This window comes from Oncorhynchus nerka, linkage group LG3 (genome assembly GCF_034236695.1).
Source record: "Oncorhynchus nerka isolate Pitt River linkage group LG3, Oner_Uvic_2.0, whole genome shotgun sequence".
NCBI classification, from domain to species: domain Eukaryota; kingdom Metazoa; phylum Chordata; class Actinopteri; order Salmoniformes; family Salmonidae; genus Oncorhynchus; species Oncorhynchus nerka.
The window spans coordinates 71148905-71174451 of record NC_088398.1 but is presented as its reverse complement, the minus strand read 5'-3'; the positions used below and the strand labels follow the sequence as shown (position 1 = coordinate 71174451).

Here is a 25547-nt window from a genome sequence, read left to right as displayed (position 1 = left end):
TGTAAAGTTGTCAATGATGAACCCCCCCAAACATCCACCTTCCTCTCGTTTTTGCTTGAAGGTTACAAACACCAAACGTAACATATCATACTCATTTGAGAAGCTAGGATACATTTACTATGTTACGTCTAGCCTATGTTACCAGGCTGTGCATGGCGAGAACAATTTCAATACGCAGGCGCAGCATAGCATTCTGACGTTGGGAGCAATGCACCTTTCGCATTTTCTCCCTCCAGATGGAAGAACCATAACAGATCGAAAAGGCAGCGGGACAGGGGGGAAAGACTGATGTGAAAGGAGATTTCTAGAAGGACAAGAAGATAAACGCACTCTTGGAAAAAACAACCAATGGAAGAGGTGAAAATAAGCTGTTCAAAAGTCCTTGCAATGATCCGTTTTGCAAACGTTTATTCGTTGTGAAAAGGGACATTCTGGAAACTATGAATCAAGGATAGCAGTACAGTCACATTTAACAGCTGCATGGCTGTCCAAAGCGCAAACATGAAAGGATGACATGGAAATCAGAACAGCCGACTGAAAGACCACTGCTTTCTCACGCTCATATAGATGGAGAGACAGTGCTTGTGAACGATGTATACTGGAAGAGAGATGAACATTAGGTAGCGTCGGTAAATATCCAAGGAAACTGGAAGGAAAGTGGACAGTAAAGAATAGCTGGTGGGGAGCTGTCAAAAGGATGGATTTTAGCGTACTACGGAATCTCATCAGTAGATACGTAAGTAGTGGATCGATAAACGCCAGTATGTTTGCGTTGCATTCCAGTAACATCATCTGCAACTGGCATTCTGTTACATATTTGTTACAATGTAACAATGTTGACTTGTTGAAACAGGGACGTGGGTTTTGTAGGTTATTTTTTCCAGTTGTTTGAGTCGGGGGTTTGTTAATGTTTGATGACAAACATGTGATTAAAGGTTTGTCACAGCTAAACGGCAGTCCATTTACGAGCTCTCGGCAGGCTCCGGTAACCATAACATGTCATCCGGTAGCCTTTTTCGAGCTGAATGTCGAATGTGCCAGAAAGGTCCAGACGGATGCATTGGAAGAGTGTGTGGAATAGGAATACAGATCAACTTGGCTGGTCCATTTATTGTGATTTTGAAGAACAAGCTTTATAGGTTCTTGTTCGTTCATTCCCAGAGGCCAGCAACAACACACCTTGTTGCTGTCTAATCAAACTGCACTTTATCTTCAATCAGGTGTGTTGGTGCAGGACAAGACAGAAACGCTGCAAGTCATTTCTCTCTCACTCTTACCACACACACACACACACACACACACACACACACACACACACACACACACACACACACACACACACACACAGTCATTTCTCTCTCAAGCTTAACACACACACACACACACACACACACACACACACACAGTGAGACATGGTAAAGAGTGTAAAAGTATTTCTAATGGCTTATGATTGACATTTATTAGTAAGTGTTACCAAAGAGACCAACTAAAAGGGCGAGAGAAAAAGATAGATACCGAAAGAGAAAGAGGCCAACGGAATGCATTCAACTGAAATGCGTCTTCAGCATTTAACCCACCACTTCTGAATCAGAGAGGTGCGGGGGGCTGCCTTAATCGACCATCACGTCATCGGTGCCCGGGGAACAATGGGTTAACTGCCTTCCTAGAGAGAGAGATTACTTGACACATAATTTTTTTTAAACGAAAAACAGAGCAAACTGGAATGCTTTTTGGCCCTTAACAGAGAGTACACCGTGGCAGAATACCTGAATTATGTGCACCCAAAATGAACGAAAGCTATGGACAGACTCAGTGAGCATAGCCTTGCTATTGAGAAAGGCCACCGTAGGCAGACCTGGCTCTCAAGAGAAGACATGCTATGTGCACACCGTCCACAAAATGAGGTGGAAATTGAGCTGCACTTCTTAACCTCCAAATGTATGACCACATTAGAGAGACATATTTCCCTCAGATTACACAGACCCACAGAGAATTCTAAAACAAATCCAATTTTTATAAACTATATCTACTGGGTGAAATACCACAGTGTGCCATCACAGCAGCAATATTTGTGACCTGTTGCCACAAGAAAAGGTCAACCAATGAAGAACAAACACCATTGTTAATACAACCCATATGTGACCGACCGGCTCAATTCGGTCTTATGTAGCAAAATTTGAAAAGGTGTTTTTTACATTGGATAAATGTAGAGACTCAGGGCTACAAAAGGGTGTATCATACACTACAGTTGAGGAACAATGGGAAAGTAATTGAGCTTTTAAAGTTAATAAACTTGTACACTCACTTTTGAGAAAATGGCCATAGAATATTTTGGTACTACTATTCTTCTTTGTCTACACCCATTCAGCATCGCACACACCCTCTTAATTAGAGATAGGGCAGAATACTGCCCCCTTTGGAGGAATTGCGTGCCCATAGTAAACAGAAAAAAAATCTGTCCAAAATTGCTAATATATGCATATAATAATTATTATTGAATAGAAAACACTCTAAAGCTTCTAAAACCGTTCAAATTATGTCTGTATGTAAAGCAGAACTCTCAGGGCAGCCATTCTCCCAAACTCTCTCTTGTCATCAGAAAAGTTGGGCCAACTTTGACGTCATCGCCCCTACCCTTCCCAACCAGCTACGGATCTGGGAACAGTTTCTATCTCTTCAGCGCGATGTCTCCTTTCAATGGGGCTTTGTGAGAATCGCGCGCTCCCTCGCCCTTTGGCGGGCTAAAATCTTCGGGTCACGCGAAAATACATGTACTCTCTTGCGCGCGTCTGGTCTGGAGCTCTCTTTGTTCCAGGTTTCACCAAACGATGTCGGTTTGTCTGTTCGAGCTGATAATTGTTTTGCACGTTTATAACATCCTAAAGCTTGATTCTGCACTTAGTTTGACCAGTTTAGTTGACATATAATATGTAATTTTGATGTTTTGATGCGCATCCACTAGAATTTTGGCTGCATTTCAACCGGAATTTGTCGCGTTTGATAACCCAAAGACACAGACTTGAAAACCAAACGCAGTTTTTGGTAAGTATGACTCCTTCCACATCAAAGGTAAGGGAATATTTATGTGGTAATTTTGTGTTTTCTATGGACTCCAACATAGAGGAGACATAATGCTAATGTCTGAGCGCCGTCTCATATTATAGCCTAGTGAACGAATTCTGTAACGTTAAAAATAAATGTAACACAGCGGTTGTATTAAGAAGAAGTGTATCTTTCTATCTATGTGTAGAACATGTATATTTAGTCAAAGTTTATGATGTGTATTGCTTGTTATCTGACGTTATCTGACGGAGTTATCATCATTTCTCCGGACATTTGAGTAGCATTTTTTGAACATGGCGTCATTGTAAACAGAGATTTATGGATATAAATGGCATATTATTGAAAAAAACATAAATGTACTGTGTAACATGTCCTATTACTGTCATCTGAGGAAGATTTTCGAAAGGTTAGTGAATTATTTTTCTTTTAATCCTGTGTTTTGATGATTGCATATTTTGTTCAACTTGGCTATTCAAATTAGCTGTGCCTTTGGTGGTGGTTTGACATAAATATGTGCTATGTTTTCGCCGTAAAACATTTTAGAAATCTGACTTGCTGGGTAGATGAACAAGGTGTTTATCTTTCATTTGAGCTATTAGACTTGTTAATGTGTGGAGGTTAAATATTTCTAAGAATATTTTTGCATTCCATGCGCCACGTTCCAGCTGAACGTGGGAGGGGTCGTTCCCAAAAGGGAACCCCCCACGTTAACAGGTTTTAAGCCTTAGCCCCACCCATCTCCTTAAGGGTTGATCGGAGAGTTCTGTCCTAACAACAGCTTGTGTGCTTGACTACTAACTTGCTAGCTACTTCCAGACAGAAATGACAGAACAGCTCACTGAACATTACTCCCACTAGCAGAACTGGTTAGGCTGTTATGTTATCCAGAGCTTTGTTGACTGCAACTGTGCTGTCAGATTGTCCGTTCGTATATTCAAAACGTGTCGCTCTCGGACTGTTCAGAGCGCATACCGGACTCTCTGGCCAATGAGTAGGGTTGTTCCGAACGTTCTGACCTCACAACGGCAGTCAAGCACCCAAACTAACTGGCTAACATTGGCTAGCTTGCTAGCTACTTTCAGACACATAATGAGAGAACACCCCACTTTATAACCATTTTATCCAGAGCGTTGGTGACTGTAACTGTGTTGCTGGCAACAATTTAATTACACTATTTTGCCAACGTTTAAGTTAGTGAGGGAGATAAAAGTCTCCAACTTCAGCGATTTTTGCAATTCGTTCCAGTCGCAGGCAGCAGAGAACTGGAAGGAAAGGCGGCCAAATGAGGTGTTGGCTTTAGGGATGATCAGTGAGATACACCTGCTGGAGCGCGTGCTACGGGTGGGTGTTGCCATCGTGACCAGTGAACTGAGATAAGCAGAGCTTTACCTAGCATGGACTTGTAGATGACCTAGAGCCAGTGGGTCTGGCGACGAATATGTAGTGAGGGCCAGCCGACTAGAGCATACAGGTCACAGTGGTGGGTGGTATAAGGTGCTTTAGTAACAAAACGGATGGCACTGTGATAAACTGCATCCAGTTTGCTGAGTAGAGTATTGGAAGCTATTTTGTAGATGACATCGCCGAAGTCGAGGATCGGTAGGATAGTCAGTTTTACTAGGGTAAGTTTGGCGGCGTGAGTGAAGGAGGCTTTGTTGCGGAATAGAAAGCCAACTCTAGTTTTGATTTTAGATTGGAGATGTTTGATATGAGTCTGGAAGGAGAGTTTACAGTCTAGCCAGACACCTAGGTACTTATAGATGTCCACATATTCTAGGTCGGAACCATCCAGGGTGGTGATGCTAGTCGGGCATGCGGGTGCAGGCAGCGGACGGTTGAAAAGCATGCATTTGGTTTTACTAGCGTTTAAGAGCAGTTAGAGGCCACGGAAGGAGTGTTGTATGGCATTGAAGCTCGTTTGGAGGTTAGATAGCACAGTGTCCAAGGAAGGGCCAGAAGTATACAGAATGGTGTCGTCTGCGTAGAGGTGGATCAAGGAATCGCCCGCAGCAAGAGCAACATCATTGATATATACAGAGAAAAGAGTCGGCCTGAGAATTTAACCCTGTGGTACCCCCATAGAGACTGCCAGAGGACTGGACAACATGTCCTCCGATTTGACACACTGAACTCTGTCTGCAAAGTAGTTGGTGAACCAGGCAAGGCAGTCATTAGAAAAACCGAGGCTACTGAGTCTGCCGATAAGAATATGGTGATTGACAGAGTCGAAATCCTTGGCCAGGTCGATGAAGACGGCTGCACAGTACTGTCTTTTATCGATGGCGGTTATGATATTGTTTAGTACCTTGAGCGTGGCTGAGGTGCACCAGTGACCGGCTCGGAAACCAGATTGCACAGCGGAGAAGGTACGGTGGGATTCGAGATGGTCAGTGATCTGTTTGTTGACTTGGCTTTCGAAGACCTTTGATAGTCAGGGCAGGATGGATATAGGTGTGTAACAGTTTGGGTCCAGGGTGTCTCCCCCTTTGAAGAGGGGGATGACTGCGGCAGCTTTCCAATCCTTGGGGATCTCAGACGATATGAAAGAGAGGTTGAACAGGCTGGTGATAGGGGTTGCGACAATGGCGGCGGATAGTTTCAGAAATAGAGGGTCCAGATTGTCAAGCCCAGCTGATTTGTACGGGTCCAGGTTTTGCAGCTCTTTCAGAACATCTGCTATCTGGATTTGGGTAAAGGAGAAGCTGGGGAGGCTTGGGTGAGTAGCTGCGGGGAGGCAGAGCTGTTGGCTGAGGTTGGAGTAGCCAGGAGGAAGGCATGGCCAGCCGTTGAGAAATGCTTGTTGAAGTTTTCGATAATCATGGATTTATCGGCGGTGACCATGCTACCTAGCCTCAGTGCAGTGGGCAGCTGGGAGGAGGTGCTCTTGTTCTCCATGGACTTTACTGTGTCCCAGAACTTTTTGGAGTTAGAGCTACAGGATGCAAATTTCTGCTTGAAGGATGCGTGTATTGGTTCATGACTTCCCTGAACAGTTGCATATCGCGGGGACAATTCGATGCTAATGCAGTCCGCCACAGGATGTTTTTGTGCTGGTCGAGGGCAGTCAGGTTTTTTTTGAACAGAGCATGCTTATCTAAGATGGTGAGGAAGTTACTTTTATAGAATGACCAAGCATCCTCAACTGACGGGATGAGGTCAATATCCTTCCAGGATACCCGGGCCAGGTCAATTAGAAAGGCCTGCTCGCAGAAGTGTTTTAGGGAGCGTTTGACAGTGATGAGGGGTCGTCGTTTGACTGCGGCTCCATAGCGGATACAGGCAATGAGGCAGTGATCGCTGAGATCCTGGTTGAAGACAGCGGAGGTGTATTTGGAGGGCCAGTTGGTCAGGATAACGTCTATGAGGGTGCCCTTGTTTACAGATTTAGGGTTGTACCTGGTGGGTTCCTTGATGATTTGTGTGAGATTGAGGGCATCTAGCTTAGATTGTAGGACTGCTGGGGTGTTAAGCATATCCCAGTTTAGGTCACCTAACAGAACAAACTCTGAAGCTAGATCGGGGGCGATCAATTCACAAATGGTGTCCAGGGCACAGCTGGGAGCTGAGGGGGGTTGGTAGCAGGCGGCAACAGTGAGAGACTTATTTCTGGAGAGAGTAATTTTTAAAATTAGCAGTTCGAACTGTTTTGGTATGGACCTGGAAAGTATGACATTACTTTTCAGGCTATCTCTGCAGTAGACTGCAACTCCTCCCCCTTTGGCAGTTCTATATTGACGGAAAATGTTATAGTTGGGTATGGAAATCTCCGAATTTTTGGTGGCCTTCCTAAGCCAGGATTCAGACACGGCAAGGACATCAGGGTTGGCAGAGTGTGCTAAAGCAGTGAGTAAAACAAACTTAGGGAGGAGGCTTCTGATGTTGACATGCATGAAACCAAGGCTTTTTCGATCACAGAAGTCAACAAATGAGGGTGCCTGGGGACATGCAGGGCCTGGGTTTACCTCCACATCACCCGCGGAACAGAGGAGGAGTAGTATGAGGGTGCGGCTAAAGGCTATCAAAACTGGTCGCCTAGAACGTTCTGGGACAAAGAATAAAAGGAGCAGATTTCTGGGCATGGTAGAATATATTCAGGGCATAATGCGCAGACAGGGTTATGGTGGGGTGCGGGTATAGCGGAGGTAAACCCAGGCACTGGGTGATGATAAGATGATAAGAGAGGTTGTATCTATAGTTCTCTATAGTTCTCTGGACGTGGAATACCATCTTTATTTCAATCTGCCTGCACAGGGAATCTCTCTAATCAATCTGCCTGCACTGGGAATCTCTCTAATCAATATGCCTGCACGGGGAATCAATCTGCCTGCACGGGGAATCTCTCTAATCAATCTATCTGCACTGGGAATCTCTCTAATCAATCTGCCTGCACTGGGAATCTCTCTAATCAATCTGTCTGCACTGGGAATCTCTCTAATCAATCTGCCTGTACGGGGAATCTCTCTAATCAATCTGCCTGCACTGGGAATCTCTCTAATCAATCTGCCTGCACTGGGGATAGTGGATTGTAGGCATATCATTGGAAGATTGGCCATAAGAGACTACATTTACCAGGTGTCCGCCCGGTGTCCTTTGTCGAAATTGGTGCGTAATCTTCAGCTGCACACATTCATCCATGTGATTCAGAGGAGAGAGGAGACTTCCACGAACGATGTATCATCGAAGAGATATGTGAAAAACACCTTGAGGATTGATTCTAAACAACGTTTACCATGTTTCAGTCGATATTATGGAGTTAATTTGGAAAAAAGTTAGGCGTTTTGATGACTGAATTTTCGTTTTTTTTTGGTAGCCAAACGTGACAAACAAAACAGAGCGATTTCTCCTACACAAAGAATCTTTCAGGAAAAACTGAACATTTGCTATCTAACTGAGAGTCTCCTCATTGAAAACATCTGAAGTTCTTCAAAGGTAAATGATTTTATTTGAATGCTTTTCTCGTTTTTGTGAAAATGTTGCCCGCTGAATGCTAACGCTAAATGCTACGCTAGCTATCAATACTGTTACACAAATGCTTGTTTTGCTATGGTTGAAAAGCATATTTTGAAAATCTGAGATGACAGTGTTGTTAACAAAAGGCTAAGCTTGAGAGCTAATATATTTAGTTCATTTCATTTGCGATTTTCATGAATAGTTAACGTTGTGTTATGCTAATGAGCTTGCAGGATAATTACACTCCTGGATACAGGTTTTTTTCGTAGCTAAACGTGATGAACAAAACGGAGCGATTTGTCCTAAACAAATAATATTTTTGGAAAAACTGAACATTTGCTATCTAACTGAGAGTCTCCTCATTAAAAACATCTGAAGTTCTTCAAAGGTAAATGATTCTATTTGAATGCTTTTCTTGTTTTTGTGAAAATGTTGCCCGCTGAATGCGAACGCTAAATGCTACGCTAGCTATCAATACTGTTACACAAATGCTTGTTTTGCTATGGTTGAAAAGCATATTTTGAAAATCTGAGATGACAGTGTTGTTAACAAAAGGCTAAGCTTGAGAGCTAGCATATTTATTTCATTTCATTTGCGATTTTCATGAATAGTTAACGTTTATGGTAATGAGCTTGAGGCTGTATTCACGATCCCGGATCCGGGATTGCTAGAATCAAGAGGCTAATCAATCTGCCTGCACTGGGAATCTCTCTAATCAATCTGCCTGCACGGGGAATCTCTCTAATCAATCTGCCTGCACTGGGAATCTCTCTAATCAATCTGCCTGCACTGGGGATCTCTCTAATCAATCTGCCTGCACTGGGAATCTCTCTAATTGTCTTGTAGGATGTGTATATCTTTCTCTGTCTGCTTCTCTCGGGTTCTGACTCAGTCTCTGAAACCTGCTAGGTTGTAGTGATCTACAGAAAGAGGAGGCAACCTTGGTCCTCCTGGAGCTGCTGTGTGTGTTTCTGTGTGTAGATAGGTGCTTGACTGATGCCCTGCTGGGTGTAATGTCAGGGGAAATCAGATTCACTATCGAGAGGAGTAGAGGAGGCCACTCAGATCACATCTCATCCCTCCCCGCTGATCTCTGTATCACCATGGCAACATGAAGTTGAAGTGGCCATCCACTCTTTCCTATATCAGCTTGATCTTCTAGGCTACAGGTATGCACTTCAGACTGGTGTTGAAAGGTGGGCTAGAGGTGTTTACTATGTCTTGATGACTTCTTCATGTTGTTTTAGTGTTGTTATGGACTTATGTGCTCAGCTACTGCCACTGCCCAAGGTGCTCCTGGGAATCCTGTGTCTTATCAAAGGTGTGTGGAGCATCCAGCTGGATGTGTCTCTTAGCAAATTCACACAGACCTCAAAGCAGCATTATGTCACATCATCACATGACTGTGTGTGTGGTGCACTGCAGTAGCGGTGCATGGGTACAATCAATGGGGAAGCCCCCCCCCCCCAAAAAGCCATATTACAATCTATAGGTTGTGATAATTGCGTTGCTCAGCACTGAGGGGAAGCTCAGCACTGAGGGGAAGCTCAGCACTGAGAGGAAGCTCAGCACTGAGAGGAAGCTCAGCACTGAGAGGAAGCTCAGGCAGGTAGTTGGCTCCGGCAGATCCTGGCTGGCTGGCGGATCTGGAATAGTCTGGTTGACTGGCGGATCTGGAAGTGTCTGGTTGACTGGCAGATCTGGAAGAGTCTGGCTGACTGGCGGATCCTGGCTGACTGGCGGATCCTGGCTGACTGGCGGATCTAGCTGCTCTGGCTGTTCCATGCAGACTGGCAGCTCTGGCTGCTCCATGCAGACTGGAAGCTCTGGCTGCTCCATGCAGACTGGCAGCTCTGGCTGCTCTATGCAGACTGGCTGCTCCATGCAGACTGGCATCTCTGGCTGCTCTATGCAGACTGGCAGCGCTATGCAGACTGGCAGCTCTGGCTGCTACATGCAAACTGGCAGCTCTGGCTGCTCCATGCAGACTGACAGCTCTGGCTGCTCCATGCAGACTGACAGCTCTGGCTGCTCCATGCAGACTGACATCTCAAGCTGCTCCATGCAGACTGACAGCTCTGGCTGCTCCATGCAGACTGGCAGCTCCATGCAGACTGTCACCTCTGGCTGCTCCATGCAGACTGACAGCTCTGGCTGCTCCATGCAGACTGACATCTCAGGCTGCTCCATGCAGACTGACATCTCAGGCTGCTCCATGCAGACTGACAGCTCAGGCTGCTCCATGCAGGCTGGCAGCTCTGGCTGCGCTGAACAGGCAGGAGACTCCAGCAGCGCTGTAGAGGAGGAAGGCTCTGGCAGAGCTGAACAGGCGGGATACTCCGGCAGCGCAGGAGAGGAGAAAGGCTCCGACAGCGCTGAACAGGCGGGAGGCTCCGGCAGCGCAGGAGAGGAGAAAGGCTCTGGCAGCGCTAAACAGGCGGGACGCACTGAAGGCCTGGTGCGAGGTGCTGGCACTGGTGGTACTGGACCGAGGACACGCACAGGAAGCCTGGTGCGGGGAGCTGCCACCGGAGGACTGGTGTGTGAAGGTGGCACAGGATGGACCGGACCGTGAAGGCGTACTGGAGAGCCTGAGAGCAGGACTGGCAAAGGACATGCAAGGCTAGGGAGGTGCACAGGAGTTCTGGTGCGTGAGACTGGCACAATCTTCACCGGCCGACTAACACGCACCTCAGGACGAGTATGGAGCGCTGACCCAGGTGCCATCAAATCCCCGACACGCTCCGTCGGGCGACTATCTTGCATACTACGCCAAATCAACTGCCAAATCAACTGCTCTCTCTCTTCACTCTCCTCCAATTCTATTAACAACTCCTCGAGTGTCTCCTCATCTCCCATCTGTTCACTCTCCTCCATTCTGTCCAATAATTCCTCGACCCTCTCAGACTCAGCCCTCAGCTTCGCCGATAGCTCCGATAACATCCATGGCTCCTTATGGTAAACAGGGGGAGTTGGCTCAGGTCTGAACCCTGACTCTGCCACACTCTCCCTGAGCCCCCTCCCAAGACATTTTTGGGGCTGACTCTCGGTCTTCCGTCCGCGCCGCCATGCTTGCTTCGCCAACTCCATTCTCCGATAACCTGCTTCGCACTGCTCCAGCGAATCCCAGGCGGGCTCCGGCACTCTCTCTGGGTCGACCGCCCACCTGTCTATTTCCTCCCAAGTCGTATATTCCAACCTTGGTTGCTCCTGCTGCCGCTGCCTGTCACCACGCTGCTTGGTCCTGGTGTGGTGGGTGATTCTGTTACGGTTTTATTCCGTCGAAAGAGAGTCGGACCAAAATGCAGCGTGGTTAGTACGATACATCTTTAATAGACGAAAAAACAAGAACAAATACAAAAAAACAAACAAACGGAATGTGAAAACCTGTACAGCCTATCTGGTGACTACAAACACAGAGACAGGAACAATCACCCACGAAATACTCAAAGAATATGGCTGCCTAAATATGGTTCCCAATCAGAGACAACGATAATCACCTGACTCTGATTGAGAACCGCCTCAGGCAGCCATAGACTATACTAGACACCCCACAAAACCCCAAGACAAAAACGCACCACAAAAACCCATGTCACACCCTGGCCTGACCAAAATAAATGAAGACAAACATACTATACTTCGACCAGGGCGTGACACTCACTTCGGCCACGGAGAACGAGAGCCCACAGTCTCTGGTTGCGGTCTGCGTCAGTGGCACCGTGTTATCCTCAAAGCAGGCGAAGATATGTTTAGCTTGTCCGGGAGCAAGATGTCGGTGTCCGCGACATGGCGGGTTTTCCCTTTGTAATCTGTGATTGTCTGGAGTCCCTGCTACATACGTCTCATGCCTGAGCCGTTGAATTGCAACTCCACTTTGTCTCTGTACTGAAGTTTTGCTGGTTTGATTGCCTTGCGGAGGGCAATACTGCACTCTTTGTATTCAACCATTTTCCTAGTCACCTTGTCATGATTCGCGCTTTCAGTTTTGCGCGAATGCTAACATCTATCCACGGTTTTTGGTTTGGGTAGGTTTTAATAGTCACGGTGGGAACAACATCCCATATACAGTGATGAACTCCATCACGGTGTCTGTGTACACGTCAGTTTCATTCTCAGAGGCAACCCGGACAATATCCTATTCTGCGTGATCAAAACAACCTTGAAGCATGGATTCCGATTGGTCAGACCAGCGTTGAATAAACCTTAGCACGGGTTTGAGTTTCTGCCTATAGGAAGGGAGGAGCAGAATGTCGTGATCTGATTTGCCGAAGGGAGGGTGGGGGAGGGCCTTGTAGCCATCCCGGAAGGGAGAGTAACAATGGTCAAGAGTTTTTGAAGCGAGAGTACTACAGGCAATGTGTTGATAGAACTTCAGTAGCATATTCCTCAAATTTGCTTTGTTAAAATCACCAGCTACAATAAATGTGGCCTCAGGATATGTGGTGTTCAGTTTGCACAAAGTTCAGTGTAGTTCCTTGAGGGCCATCGTGGTATCGGCTTGAGGGGGAATATACAAGGCTCTAACTATAACCCGAAGAGAATTCTCATGCGAGGTAATATGGTTGGCATTTGATTGTGAGGTATTCTAGGTTGGGTGAAGAAAAGGACTTGAGTTTTTTGTACATTATCATAATCACATCATGAGTAGTTAATCATGAAATATACACCTCTGCCTTTCTTCTTCCCGGAGAGTTCTTTATTGCTCTCTGCGCAATGTACTGAGAACCCAGCTGGATGTATGGACGGGGACAATATATCCGGAGAGAGCCATGATTCTGTGAAACAGAGTATGTTTCAGTCTCTGATGTCTCTCTGGAAGGAGATCCTCGCCCTGAGCTCGTCTACTTTGTCCATGGACTGAACATTAGCAAGTAATATACTCAGAAGCGGAGGATGGTGTTCACGCCTCCTGAGTCGGACTAGAATTCCAATCCGAATGCCTCTTCTCTGCCGGCGGTGTCTTAGGGCAACCTCTGGGATAAGTTCAATTGCCTTGTGGGGGTAAGAACAAAGAATCCAAATGGGGAAAGTTGTATTTCTGGTCAGAATATGTGGTGAGTTACCACCGCTCTGATATCCAACATTTATTTCCGGCTGAATGTTATAACACAAAAAACATTCTTGGCTAATAATGTAAGAATCAACACACAAAAAACATACTGCTAAGTTGCTTAGGAGCTAGAAGAAGAGCTGCCATGTCAGTCAGCACCATCTTCAAAAAGGTCTATATTGATGTTATGTCCTGCATGGTGTTTATATAGCAGGTCTACATTGATGTTATGTCCTGCATGGTGTTTATATAGCAGGTCTACATTGATGTTTTGACCTGCATGGTGTTTATATAGCAGGTCTACATTGATGTTATGCCCTGCATGGTGTTTATATAGCAGGTCTATATTGATGTTATGACCTGCATTGTGTTTATATAGCAGGTCTACATTGATGTTATGACCTGCATGGTGTTTATATAGCAGGTCTACATTGATGTTATGTCCTGCATGGTGTTTATATAGCAGGTCTACATTGATGTTATGTCCTCCATGGTGTTTATATAGCAGGTCTATATTGATGTTATGTCCTGCATGGTGTTTATATAGCAGGTCTACATTGATGTTATGTGCTGTTTCCTGTCATCGTGGAAACAGATCTGTCTGTCTGGACAGACGTCTACTCACTCTCTCATTCTCCCCCCTCCTTTCATAGAAGTAGACCTGTTTTACATATAAAGTCAATATCAGGTCCTATTGTACTACTACTGTACTACTACTGCTACTACTACTACACTCATTCTTTGAACACACAGCTTTTGTCTCTCCTCTCCTTTTTGGTGGCTCCCTGCTGTGTTGCCATGACAATTAATGACAGATCAGTGGAAGACAACGTGAGTGTGGCACAGAGATTGTAACTGTGGCTGTATCGCACACACAGACACAGATAGACAGACACACAGACACAGATAGACAGACACAGATAGACAGACACACAGACACAGATAGACAGACAGACACAGATAGACAGACACACAGACACAGACAGACACACAGACACAGATAGACAGACGTGTTTCTCCCAGTCATATACACAGTAGAAGAGTTCAACCACATTTTTAGATGGACACGATGTTGCTGTCTTTGAGCATTTCATTTGCTATTCTCTGTCTGTCAATCAGTATCTGATTCTAAAACCTATTCTAAATCCTGATTGCATATAAATGTGCGTATAAACGTGTGTGCGTTCGTGCGTTCGTGTGCGTGCCATAACACTAGTGTGTAATGAAAGTACTATATTAAGGTGAGGCTCATAGCAGAACAGGAGATATTTAATCTGGTAGTTAATGAGGGGTACCTGCTTAACAACGTCTGTGGCAATTCAGTGCAGCGCGGGGTAGCACTGAGATAGCAGAAGAGGTCTCTGACACACATTTAATAAGGGGGGTTAATGGTGAGTGGAGAGGACCTTAATTACACGATGGTGGATGGAAGCCCTACTGGGAGCAAGGTGGTGTGGGATAGAGGAGGTGATTGGAGAAGTGGGGTGGGGAGGTGGAATAGGAAGGAGGGAGTTGGAGGCTGAAAGCTCCTGTTGACGCTGATCTATGTCCTGTTTTGTGTTTTCCCCTTTAATAATTAAGGTAAGGACTTAAGGAAGGGAGTCGTTCCACCTAAAAGAAGAACAAGAGAGAGGATTTTGACACCCACCATGACAGATTGTTCTGAAATCGTTTCTGTAGCTACATAAGATTAGCATTACTGAAACAGTATTTTGCTGAAATATAATTTGATCTCTGAGAAATTAATGCCCATTTTTTATTTATATGATTCATATAGTCTTCAATAAATATAAACAATTGAAAATAAATATAAAGAAACGTCCTCTCAATGTCAACTGCGTTTATTTTCAGCAAACTTAACATGTGTAAATATTTGTATGAACATAATATTCAACAGCTGAGATATAAACGGAACAAGTTCCACAAACATGTCACTAACAGAAATGGAATAATGTGTCCCTGAACAAAGGGGGGGGGTCAAAATCAAAAGTAACAGTCAGTATCTGGTGTGGCCACCAGCTGCATTAAGTACTGCAGTGCATCTCCTCCTCATGGACTGCACCAGATTTGCCAGTTCTTGCTGTGAGATATTAGCCCACTTTTCCACCAAGGCACCTGCCATGGCCAGCGAAGAGCCCGGACATTTTTGGGGGGAATGGCCCTATCCCTCACCCTCCGATCCAACAGGTCCCAGACGTGCTCAATGGGACTGAGATCTGGGCTCTTCGCTGGCCATGGCAGAGCACTGACAATTCTGTCTTGCAGGAAATCACGCACAGAACGAGCAGTATGTCTGGTGGCATTGTCATGCTGGAGGATCATGTCAGGATGAGCCTGCAGGAAGGGTACCACATGAGGGAGGAGGATGTCTTCCCTGTAATGCACAGCGTTGAGATTGCCTGCAATGACAACAAGCTCAGTCCGATGATGCTGTGACACACCGCCCCAGACCGTGACGGACCTTCCACTTCCAAATCGATCTGCTCCAGAACACAGGCCTCGGTGTAACGTTAACTCCTTCAACGATAAACGCGAATCCGACTATCACCCCTGCTGAGACAAAACCGCGACTCGTCAGTGAAGAGCACTTTTTGCCAGTCCTGTCTGGTCCAGCGACGGTGTGTTTGTGCCCATAGCCAATGTTGTTGCCGGGGATGTCTGGTGAGGACCTGCATTAGAACAGGCCGACAAGCCCTCAGTCCAGCCTCTCTCAGCTTATTGCAGACAGTCTGAGCACTGTTGGAGGGATTGTGCGTTCCTGGTGTAACTCGGGCAGTTGTTGTTGCCATCCTGTACCTGTCCCGCAGGTGTGATGTTCGCCTGTACCGATCCTGAGCAGGTGTTGTTACACGTGGTCTGCCACTGTGTGGACGATCAGCTGTCCGTCCTGTCTCCCTGTAGCGCTGTCTTAGGCATCTCAAAGTACGGACATTGCAATTTATTGCCCTGGCCACATCTGCAGTCCTCATGCCTCCTTGCAGCATGCCTAAGGCACGTTCACGCAGATGAGCAGGGACCCTGGGCATATTTCTTTTGGTGTTTTTCCAGAGTCAGTAGAAAGGCCGCTTTAGTGTCCAAGTTTTCATAACTGTGACCTTCCGTCTGTAAGCTGTTAGTGTCTTAACGACCGTTCCACAGGTGCATGTTCATTAATTGTTTATGGTTCATTAACCAAGCATGGGAAACAGTGTTGAAACCCTTTACAATGAAGATCTGTGAAGTTATTTGGATTTTTACGAATGATCTTTGAAAGAAAGGGTTCTGAAAAAGGGACGTTTCTTTTTTTGCTGAGTTTAGTACTGAACATCTGATTTGGACCATAATTCTTCCTAACAATGAGTAAGAATTGAGGAATCCAATCCAATGATTAATAGCCACCCACGGATCTCCCCCCACATCTCCATTCCCCTCCCTTTCCTTCCTCTCCAATCCGCTCCCTGTCAGTTCTGTAAATGTGTGTGAGAGAAAGAAAGCTTTACAGGCTGCAGCTGTCTGATCACTAATCCGTTCTGATCCCTATCAAACCGTCACGTCCTACCCTTTTTCTGCTGATGAGAAGAGACCTGCGGACAGAGACAGTGTGGCGACATATTGTTTTGATGTGTTTTATTAATAACTAAAGAGGTCTGTCTCTATATAAAGATGGTGTTACATCATCGCTAGATCCTACCACAGGTCATGTGGTCATAATCTGTTGTGATATGGATGGGATAAACCACAACAGCCATCAGATAAGACCCCGACCCCGACCCACATTCTCAGTCCCAGCTCCCCTCCTGGAGCCAGTTGTCCAGATCTAGGATCAGATCTACTGTAGGATCAGCTTACCCATGGACACTCTTACTGACAGTTGTGGCTCTTTCTTGCTTTCACTTGCTCTCTATCTTTTCTATCCTCTCACGCTCTATCCTATCTCGCTCGCTCTCTCACTCTCTATGCGCTCTCACTCTATCTTATCTATCCTCTCGCTCGCTCGCTCTCTTGCTTGCTCTCTATCTTATCTATCCTATCTCTCTCTCGCGCTTTTTCACTCTATCCTATCTCTCGCACGCTCGCTCTCTATCCTATCTCTCTCGCTTGCTCTCACTCTATCCTATCTCGCTCGCTCGCTCTCTATCCTGTCTCTCTCACTCGCTCGCTCGCTCTCACTCTCTATCCTATCAATTCAATTCAATTCAATTCAAGGGCTTTATTGGCATGGGAATCATGTGTTAACATTGCCAAAGCAAGTGAGGTAGATAATATATAAAGTGAATATATATATCTCTCTCGCTCGCTCTCTATCCTATCTCTCTCTCTCTCGCTCGCTCTCTATCCTATCTCTCTCGCTCGCTCTCGATCTCTCGCTCGCTCTCTATCCTATCTCGCTCGCTCTCGATCTCTCGCTCGCTCTCTCTCTCTGGGTCATGGCATTCCTCTTGTGTTTTTTTTTGTTGTTCAGCGGGCCAAAGTCGGCTGACACTGTTGGCTAAGTGACTATTTATAACTGGCTGCCAAATGCCTGTTGATTAGCCTGGGCTGGGCTGCCCTGTCATGGACTTTACCCCTGGGAGAGAGACAGCTGTTACGGCGGAATGACCGGACGCAGTAGGTGTACATCCTTCTTTTTATTGATGACACCAAAAGCAAAATAACAACGACGAAAGCGCACAGTTCTGTAAGGCAAAATAAACTATACAGAAAACAAGATCCCACAAAACCCAAAAGGAAAATGACAACTTATATTTGATCCCCAATCAGAGACAACAATAGACAGCTGCCTCTGATTGGGAACCACACTCAGCCAAAAACACAAAGAAATAGAAAACATAGATTTTCCTACTCGAGTCACACCCTGACCTAACCAAACATAGAGAATAATAAGGATCTCTAAGGTCAGGGTGTGACAACAGCGCAGAGGCAGTTTCTCTCCAGAAGGTTTTACCACTGTCTGGGGCCTGAAATGTTGGTTTGGAGGGCTTAGAGCTAACTAACACACAACAACGTTGGTACCAGAACATTCTGATAAATGTCCAGACTGGAGCACTGGGCTTTTGCAGTGATAAGAGACAATTGTAAACTCTGTAACACCAAATGGAAAAAACATGTTGTAAATGTGTAAAATGTAATGTGCAATACAATGCTCTCTATTTCCGTCTCCTGTATTTGGTTTAATTTGAGATTGTATCTGTTTCCTGGAGAGAGTTCCAGAGCCACCCAGTGTGCAGGGCTCTGCCAGGCCAGGGAGGAAGCACCCTCTGTGGGGGAGAGATCACAGTATGTGTGGTCTGCTGCACAAAAACACAATCTGCTCCCCTCACTCCCCCTTCTCACTCTTTCTCTGTTACTCTCTCTAAAACTGAGACACACACACAAACAACCCTGAGATCTGGCTTGAATTCAACCGTGTGTATTCTTTGAAATGTATGTGGTAATGGCACAGCTGCAATCTGAAGCAATGGTTTGCATCAGACATTTCACTTCTGTTTTTTGACAATTTTGTGGAACATTGTTCAATTCAGGGCAGCCCAACTTCCTTGTCTAACTTGGGTCATGTTCAGTAGGCAGGAAAGGAGTAAATGTTTTGAAACTGACAAGGTACTGCTGAACATGAACTTGTCCAATATGAACAGTCATTTTCATTTCACATCCTGAACTAAACCTGTTATTCCCTCTCCTTCCTCCCCTCTCCCTCCTCCCTCTTTCTTTCTCTATCCCTCTCTGTCTTTCTCTCTCTCGCACTTTTTCTTTCTCTCAATTCAATATGAATTTAAGGGCTTTATTGGCATGGTTAACATATGTTTACATTGCCAAAGCAAATGAAATAGAAAAGATTAAATACAAAAAATACAAATGAAATACAACATTTCCAGAAGAATAAAGACATTTCAAATGTGTATATATACATTATGTGTATATATACAGTGTTGTAATGATGTGCAAGTAGTACACAAGGGAAAATAAATAAACAAAAATATAGGCTCTATTTACAATGGTGTTTGTTCTTCACTGGTTGCCCTTTTCTTGTGGCAACAGATCACAAATCTTGCTGCTGTGATGGCACACTGTGATATTTCACCCAGTAGATATGAGTTTATCAAAATTGGATTTAAAAAATAAAAATTGTGGGTCTGTGTAATTAATATGAGGTAAATATGTGTCTCTAATATTGTCATACATTTGGCAGGAGGTTAGGAAGTACAGCTCAGTTTCCACATCATTTTGTGTGCACATAGCCTGTCTTCTCTTGAGAGACAGGTCTGCCTACGGTTGACTTTCTCAATAGCAAGGCTATGCTCACTGACTCTGTACATAGTCAAAGATTTCCTTCATTTTGGGTCAGTCACAGTGGTCAGGTATTCTGTCACGGTGTACTCTCTGTTTAGGACCAAATAGCATTCTAGACTGCTCTGTTTTTGAAAACCTTTCCAATTTGTCAAGTAATTCTCTTTTTGATTTCTCATGATTTGGTTGGGTCTAATTGTGTTGCTCTCCTGGGGCTCTGTGGGGTTTGTATGTGTTTGTGAACAGAGTGCCATGACCAGCTTGCTTCAGGGGATCTTCTCCAGGTTAATTTCTCTGTAGGTGACGGCTTTGTTATGGAAGGTTTGGGAAGCGCTTTCTTTTAGGTGGTTGTAGAATTTAACAGCTCTTTTCTGGATTTTGGTCCTTAGCGGGTATCGGCCTAATTCTGCTCTGCATGCATTATTTGGTGTTTTACGTTGTACAGGGAGGATATTTTTGCATGCAGAATTCTTTTGTCCCATTTTGTTGGTTGGTGAGCAGACCCCAGACCTCACAACCATAAAGGGCAATGGGGTTCTATAACTGATTGTATTTTTAGACAGATCCTAATTGGTATGTTAAATGTTATGTTTGTCTTGATGGTATAGAAAGCCTTTCTTGCCTTGTCTCTCAGATCGTTCACAGTTTTGGGGAAGTTACCTTTGGCGCTGATGTTTAGGCCAAGGTATGTATAGTTTTTTTGTGTGCTCAAGGGCAACGGTGTCAAAATTGAATTTGTATTTGTGGTACTGGCGACTGGACCTTTTTTGGAAGACGATTATTTTGGTCTTACTGAGATTTACTGTCAGGGCCCAGGTCTGACAGAATGTGTGCAGAATATCTAGGTGCTGCTGTAGGACCTCCTTGGTTGGTGACAGAAGCACCAGATCATCAGCAAACAGTAGACATTTGACTTCAGATTCTAGTAGGGTGAGGCCGGGTGCTGCAGACTGTTCTTGTGCACTCGCCAATTCGTTGATGTATATGTTGAAAAGGGTGGGGCTTATGCTTTATCCTTGCCTCACCCCATGGCCTTATGTTTTTTGCCTATTTTAACCGCACACTTGTTGTTGGTATACATATTTTATAATATCATATATTTTTTCCCCAACACCACTTTCCATCAATTTGTATAGCAGGTCCTCATGCCAAATTGAGTCAAGATTTTTTGAAATCAACAAAGCATGAGAAGACTTTGCCTTTTGTTTTTTGTTTGTTTGTTTGTCAATTAGGGTGTGCAGGGTGAATACGTGGTCTGTTGTACGGTAATTTGGTAAAAAGTCAATTTGACATTTTCTCAGTGCATTGTTTTCACTTAGGAAATGTACAAGTCTGCTGTTAATGATAATACAGAGGATTTTCCCAAGGTTGCTGTTGACACACTTTCCACGGTAGTTTGTGTGGTCAAATTTGTCTCCACAAAAAGATGCCAGAGCTGATAATGATGTTAACCTCTCTGGGATAAGTGGGATAGCGTCCCACCTGGCCAAAAGCCAGGGAAAATGCAGAGCGCCAAATTCAAATAAATTACTATAAAAATCTAACTTTCATTAAATCACACATGCAAGATAGAAAATTAAAGCTACACTTGTTGTGAATCCAGCCAACATGTCAGATTTCAAAAAGGCTTTTCGGCGAAAGCAAACGATGCTTTTATCTGAGGATAGCACCTCTGTAAACAAAGAGAGAAACCATATTTCAACCCTGCAGGCGCGACACAAAACACAGAAATATAAATATAATTCATGCCTTACCTTTGACAAGCTTCTTTTGTTGGCACTCCTATATGTCCCATAAACATCACAAATGGTCTTTTTGTTCGATTAGTTCCGTCAATATATATCCAAAATGTCTATTTATTTGGAGCGTTTGATCCAGAAAAACACCGGTTCCAACTTGCGCAACGTGACTACAAAATATCTCAAAAGTTACCTGTAAACTTTGCCAAAACATTTCAAACTACTGAAAATGTATTTCTTAAAAATCATACAATGTGATTTTCTGGATTTTTGTTTTAGATTCCGTCTCTCACAGTTGAAATGTACCTATGATAAAAAATTACAGACCTCTACATGCTTTGTAAGTAGGAAACACTGCCGATTTTGCAGGTTATCAAATACTTGTTCTCCCCACTGTAGGTATGCACAGTAGCTTTGACATCGGTGTTAAACTAGACATCGGGCCAATACCGATGTTGGCATTTTTAGCTAATATGTCCGATTCCGATATGTTCCCCGATATATTGTGCGTCCCTAGTGATAATGTAGTCTACAGTACTACTGCCAAGAGATGAGCTATAGGTGTACCTACCATAGGAGTCCCCTCGAAGCTTACCATTGATGTACCTACCCAGCATCCAACAGAGATCCAGGAGTTGTGACCCGTTTTTGTTGATGATGTTCAAATCAAATCAAAGTTATTTATATAGCCCATTTTACATCAGCTGATATCTCAAAGTACTGAACAGAAACCCAGCCTAAAACCCCAAACAGCAAGCAATGCAGGTGTAGAAGCACAGTGACTAGGAAAAACTCCCTAGAAAGGCCAAAACCTAGGAAGAAACCTAGAGAGGAACCAGGCTATGAGGGGTGGCCAGTCCTCTTCTGGCTGTGCCGGGTGGAGATTATAACAGAACATGGCCAATATGTTCAAATGTTCATAAATGACCAGCATGGTCAAATAATAATAATCACAGTAGTTGTCAAGGGTGTAACAGGTCAGCACCTCAGGAGTTTTTCATAGCCGATCATTCAGAGTATATCTACCGCTCCTGCTGTCTCTAGAGAGTTGAAAACAGCAGGTCTGGGACAGGTAGCACATCCGGTGAACAGGTCAGGGTTCCATAGCCGGAGGCAGAACAGTTGAAACTGGAGCAGCAGCATGGCCAGGTGGACTGGGGACAGCAAGGAGTCATCATGCCAGGTAGTCCTGAGGCTCAGGTCCTCCGAGAGCGAGAGAGAAAGAAAGAAAGAGAGAAAGAAAGAGAGAATTAGAGAGAGCATACTTAAATTCACACAGGACACCGGATAAGACAGGTGAAATACTCCAGATATAACAGACAAATAGCCTAGCCCCCCGACACATAAACTACCACAGCATAAATACTGGAGGCTGAGACAGGAGGGGTCAGGAGACACTGTGGCTCCATCCAATGATACCACTGACAGGGCCAAACAGGCAGGATATAACCCCACCCACTTTGCCAAAGCACAGCCCCCGCACCACTAGAGGGATATCTTAAACCACCAACTTACCATCCTGAGACAAGACTGAGTATAGCCCACAAAGATCTCCGCCACGGCACAACCCAAGGGGGGGCGCCAACCCAGGCAGGAGACCGAGTCTGCGTCTCTCACATGGGTAGACAGACCATTCCATAAAAATTGAGCTCTATAGGAGAAAGCCCTGCCTCCAGCTGTTTGCTTAGAAATTCTAGGGACAATTAGGAGGCCTGCGTCTTGTGACCGTAGCATACGTGTAGGTATGTACAGCGGTACCAAATCAGAGAGATAGGTAGGAGCAAGCCCATGTAGTGCTTTGTAGGTTAGCAGTAAAACCTTGAAATCAGCCCTTGCCTTAACAGGAAGCCAGTGTAGAGAGGCTAGCGCTGGAGTAATATGATCAATTATTTTGGTTCTAGCCAGGATTCTAGCAGCCGTATTTAGCACTAACTGAAGTTTATTTAGTGCTTTATCCGGGTAGCCGGAAAGTAGAGCATTGCAGTAGTCTAACCTAGAAGTGACAAAAGCATGGATTTTTTCAATGTTACATAGATGGAAAAAAGCTGTCCTTGAAACAGTCTTGATATGTTCGTCAAAAGAGAGATCAGGGTCCAGAGTAACGCCGAGAGAGAGTAATGTTGAGTAATGTTTTTTGTCGTTGTGTCTAAGGGGGCATATGGAGGAGGGAATGATGTCACCTCCAGGTAGGTGTTTGTCCCCCTGTGTGCTGAGGGTATCAGGTTCTTGTCCAGTTCTGGCAATTAGGGCACCACAGACTAGTGCATGTCCCTGGGCCTGGAAATGGTTGATCTCCCCCTCTAGGATGGAGAAGCTGTCATTGCTAAGGTGTGGGGATTCTACTGGGGGGATATAGGTAGCACACATTACAAACATTTTCTCTGTTGTGATAATTTCCTTCCTAATTTATAGCTAGATGTAAAATGTTCCTGTTCTCTCTTGTTCTCTCTCTCTCTCTCGTTCTCGCTCTCGTTCTCTAACAGTGTGCTGGGGAGGAGTACTGGGTGGACAGCCGGACAGTATACATCGGTCACAAAGAACCCCCGCTGGGGGCTGATGCCTACATCCCTCAGCGTTATCCCGACAACCGCATTGTCTCTTCCAAGGTGAGCAGGCTCCACAGCAACCAAGCAGTTGGCATAACAACAGCATCACCTACCCCTGAAAACCAAATCGATACCTTGATAACCAAGCCTGTTGTGCTCCATTAACAGTATCTCTGTCCTTTAGGGTTAGCAACCTTTTGGACTACACACACACATATACACACACACTGCTGTTCCTCTCTCTAGACTGCCTGTTAAAAGTGTGTGTGTTCTCTCTACCAGTACACCTTATGGAACTTCATCCCCAAGAACCTGTTTGAACAGTTCAGAAGAATCGCCAACTTCTACTTCCTGCTCATCTTCCTGGTCCAGGTGACAACATCTCTCTGTTTGATCAGGGCCATTTGGGGGTTTCACATGTTCAGGTTACACACTATTAGTTAAAGACGTAGGCTATGTGAAGTCAATGTGACAGCTAATTAGGTAACGTTAATTATTTGGCTTGGAATTACATTGGTCAAGTACGCATGGGCCTATGGTCATGGTCCATGATAAATGTGATATGACCCCGTCCAGTAGCACTATGAGGAGGAGACTAAGGTGGCCGGTCCAGCTTGCCACAATGGTTGAAGGGATAGTTTAAGATTTTGGCATGCTAGCTGCTCCCGTACACTTCCAGTTATTGCTCTAGCGAATGTTAACAATCTCGCTCTTTATCTGTTGCTCTCTCAAACTGAGACACACACACAACCCTGGGGTCTGGCTTGAATTCAACCTTCTGTATTCTGTAGAATGGCGCCAGAAACTACCTTCAACTTCATTAAAACTGCACACAAAGACATAAACATGGTATCCATGAGTTCATCTGAAACTATCCCTTTAAACTGAAATGAATGAGTTATGAGTAATGAGTAACCAGCGGGTAGGAGGACGTTAGGTATGTGGGTGTGGTTAAATACTGTGGGGAGGCGGAGATATAAACTGAAGTCATCTGATTGCTCCATCACTCCCCCAAACTGGAATTTATCTGCAACTATATTTATTGACTCCTGCTCTCCTCTCCTCCTTGTTCCCTCCCTCTCTACCTTTGTTCCCTGCCTCCTTCCTCTCTGCCTCTCTCCTCAGCTCATCATAGACACGCCCACCAGCCCCGTCACCAGCGGACTGCCTCTATTCTTTGTCATCACCGTCACTGCCATTAAACAGGTCTGTTGATCTGAACAAAATGTCATAATTAATGGTATACTATTGATTTACAGTGCATTCGTAAAGTATTCAGACCCCTTGACTTTTTCCACATTTTGTTACGCTACAGCCTGATTCTAATATTGATTAATTCATTTTTTTCCCTCATTAATGTACAAACAATACACCATAATGAAAAAGAAAGAATATGTTTTTAGAAGTGTATTAAAAATGAAAAACAGAAATACCTTAATTGACATAAGTATTCAGACCGTTTGCTATGAGACTCGAAATTGATCTCAGGTGCATCCTGTTTCCATTAATCATCCTAGAGATGTTTCAACAACTTGACTGGCGTTCACTTGTGGTAAATTCAATTGATTGGACATGATTTGGAAAGGCACCGCACCTGTCTATTTAAGGTCCCACAGTTGAAAGTGCATGTCAGAGCAAAAACCAAGCAATGAGGTTGAAAGAATTGTCCGAAGAACTCAGAGACAGGATTGTGTCGAGGCTCAGATCTGGGGAAGGGTACTAAAACATTTCTGCAGCATTGAAGGTCCCCAAGAACACGGTGGCCTCCATCATTCTTAAATGCAAGAAGTTTGGAACCACCAAGGCTCTTCCTAGAGCTGGCCGCCCAGCCAAACTGACCAATCAGGGGAGAAGGGCCTTGGTCAGGGAGGTGACCAAGAACCCGATGGTCACTCTGACAGAGCTCCAGAGATCCTCTGTGGAGATGGGAGAACC

At 44.9% G+C, this 25547-nt stretch overlaps 1 protein-coding gene across 5 annotated transcripts in view; it reads left to right on the top strand.

The window, feature by feature from the left end:
- The first annotated feature begins 201 nt into the window (after positions 1-201).
- LOC115115993 (phospholipid-transporting ATPase IH-like) overlaps positions 202-25547 on the top strand; it is a 110415-nt gene continuing 85069 nt past the window's right edge. For all 5 annotated transcript variants that reach the window (XR_010462645.1, XR_010462638.1, XR_010462639.1 and 2 more), the window contains exons 1-4: positions 202-736; positions 23550-23672; positions 23895-23984; positions 24738-24818. Coding sequence is in view for 1 of the 5 variants with exons in the window: in XM_065015270.1 (XP_064871342.1) it covers positions 698-736; positions 23550-23672; positions 23895-23984; positions 24738-24818 (333 nt within the window). In the remaining 4 variants the exon portion in view is untranslated. The remainder of the gene's footprint in view (positions 737-23549; positions 23673-23894; positions 23985-24737; positions 24819-25547) is intronic.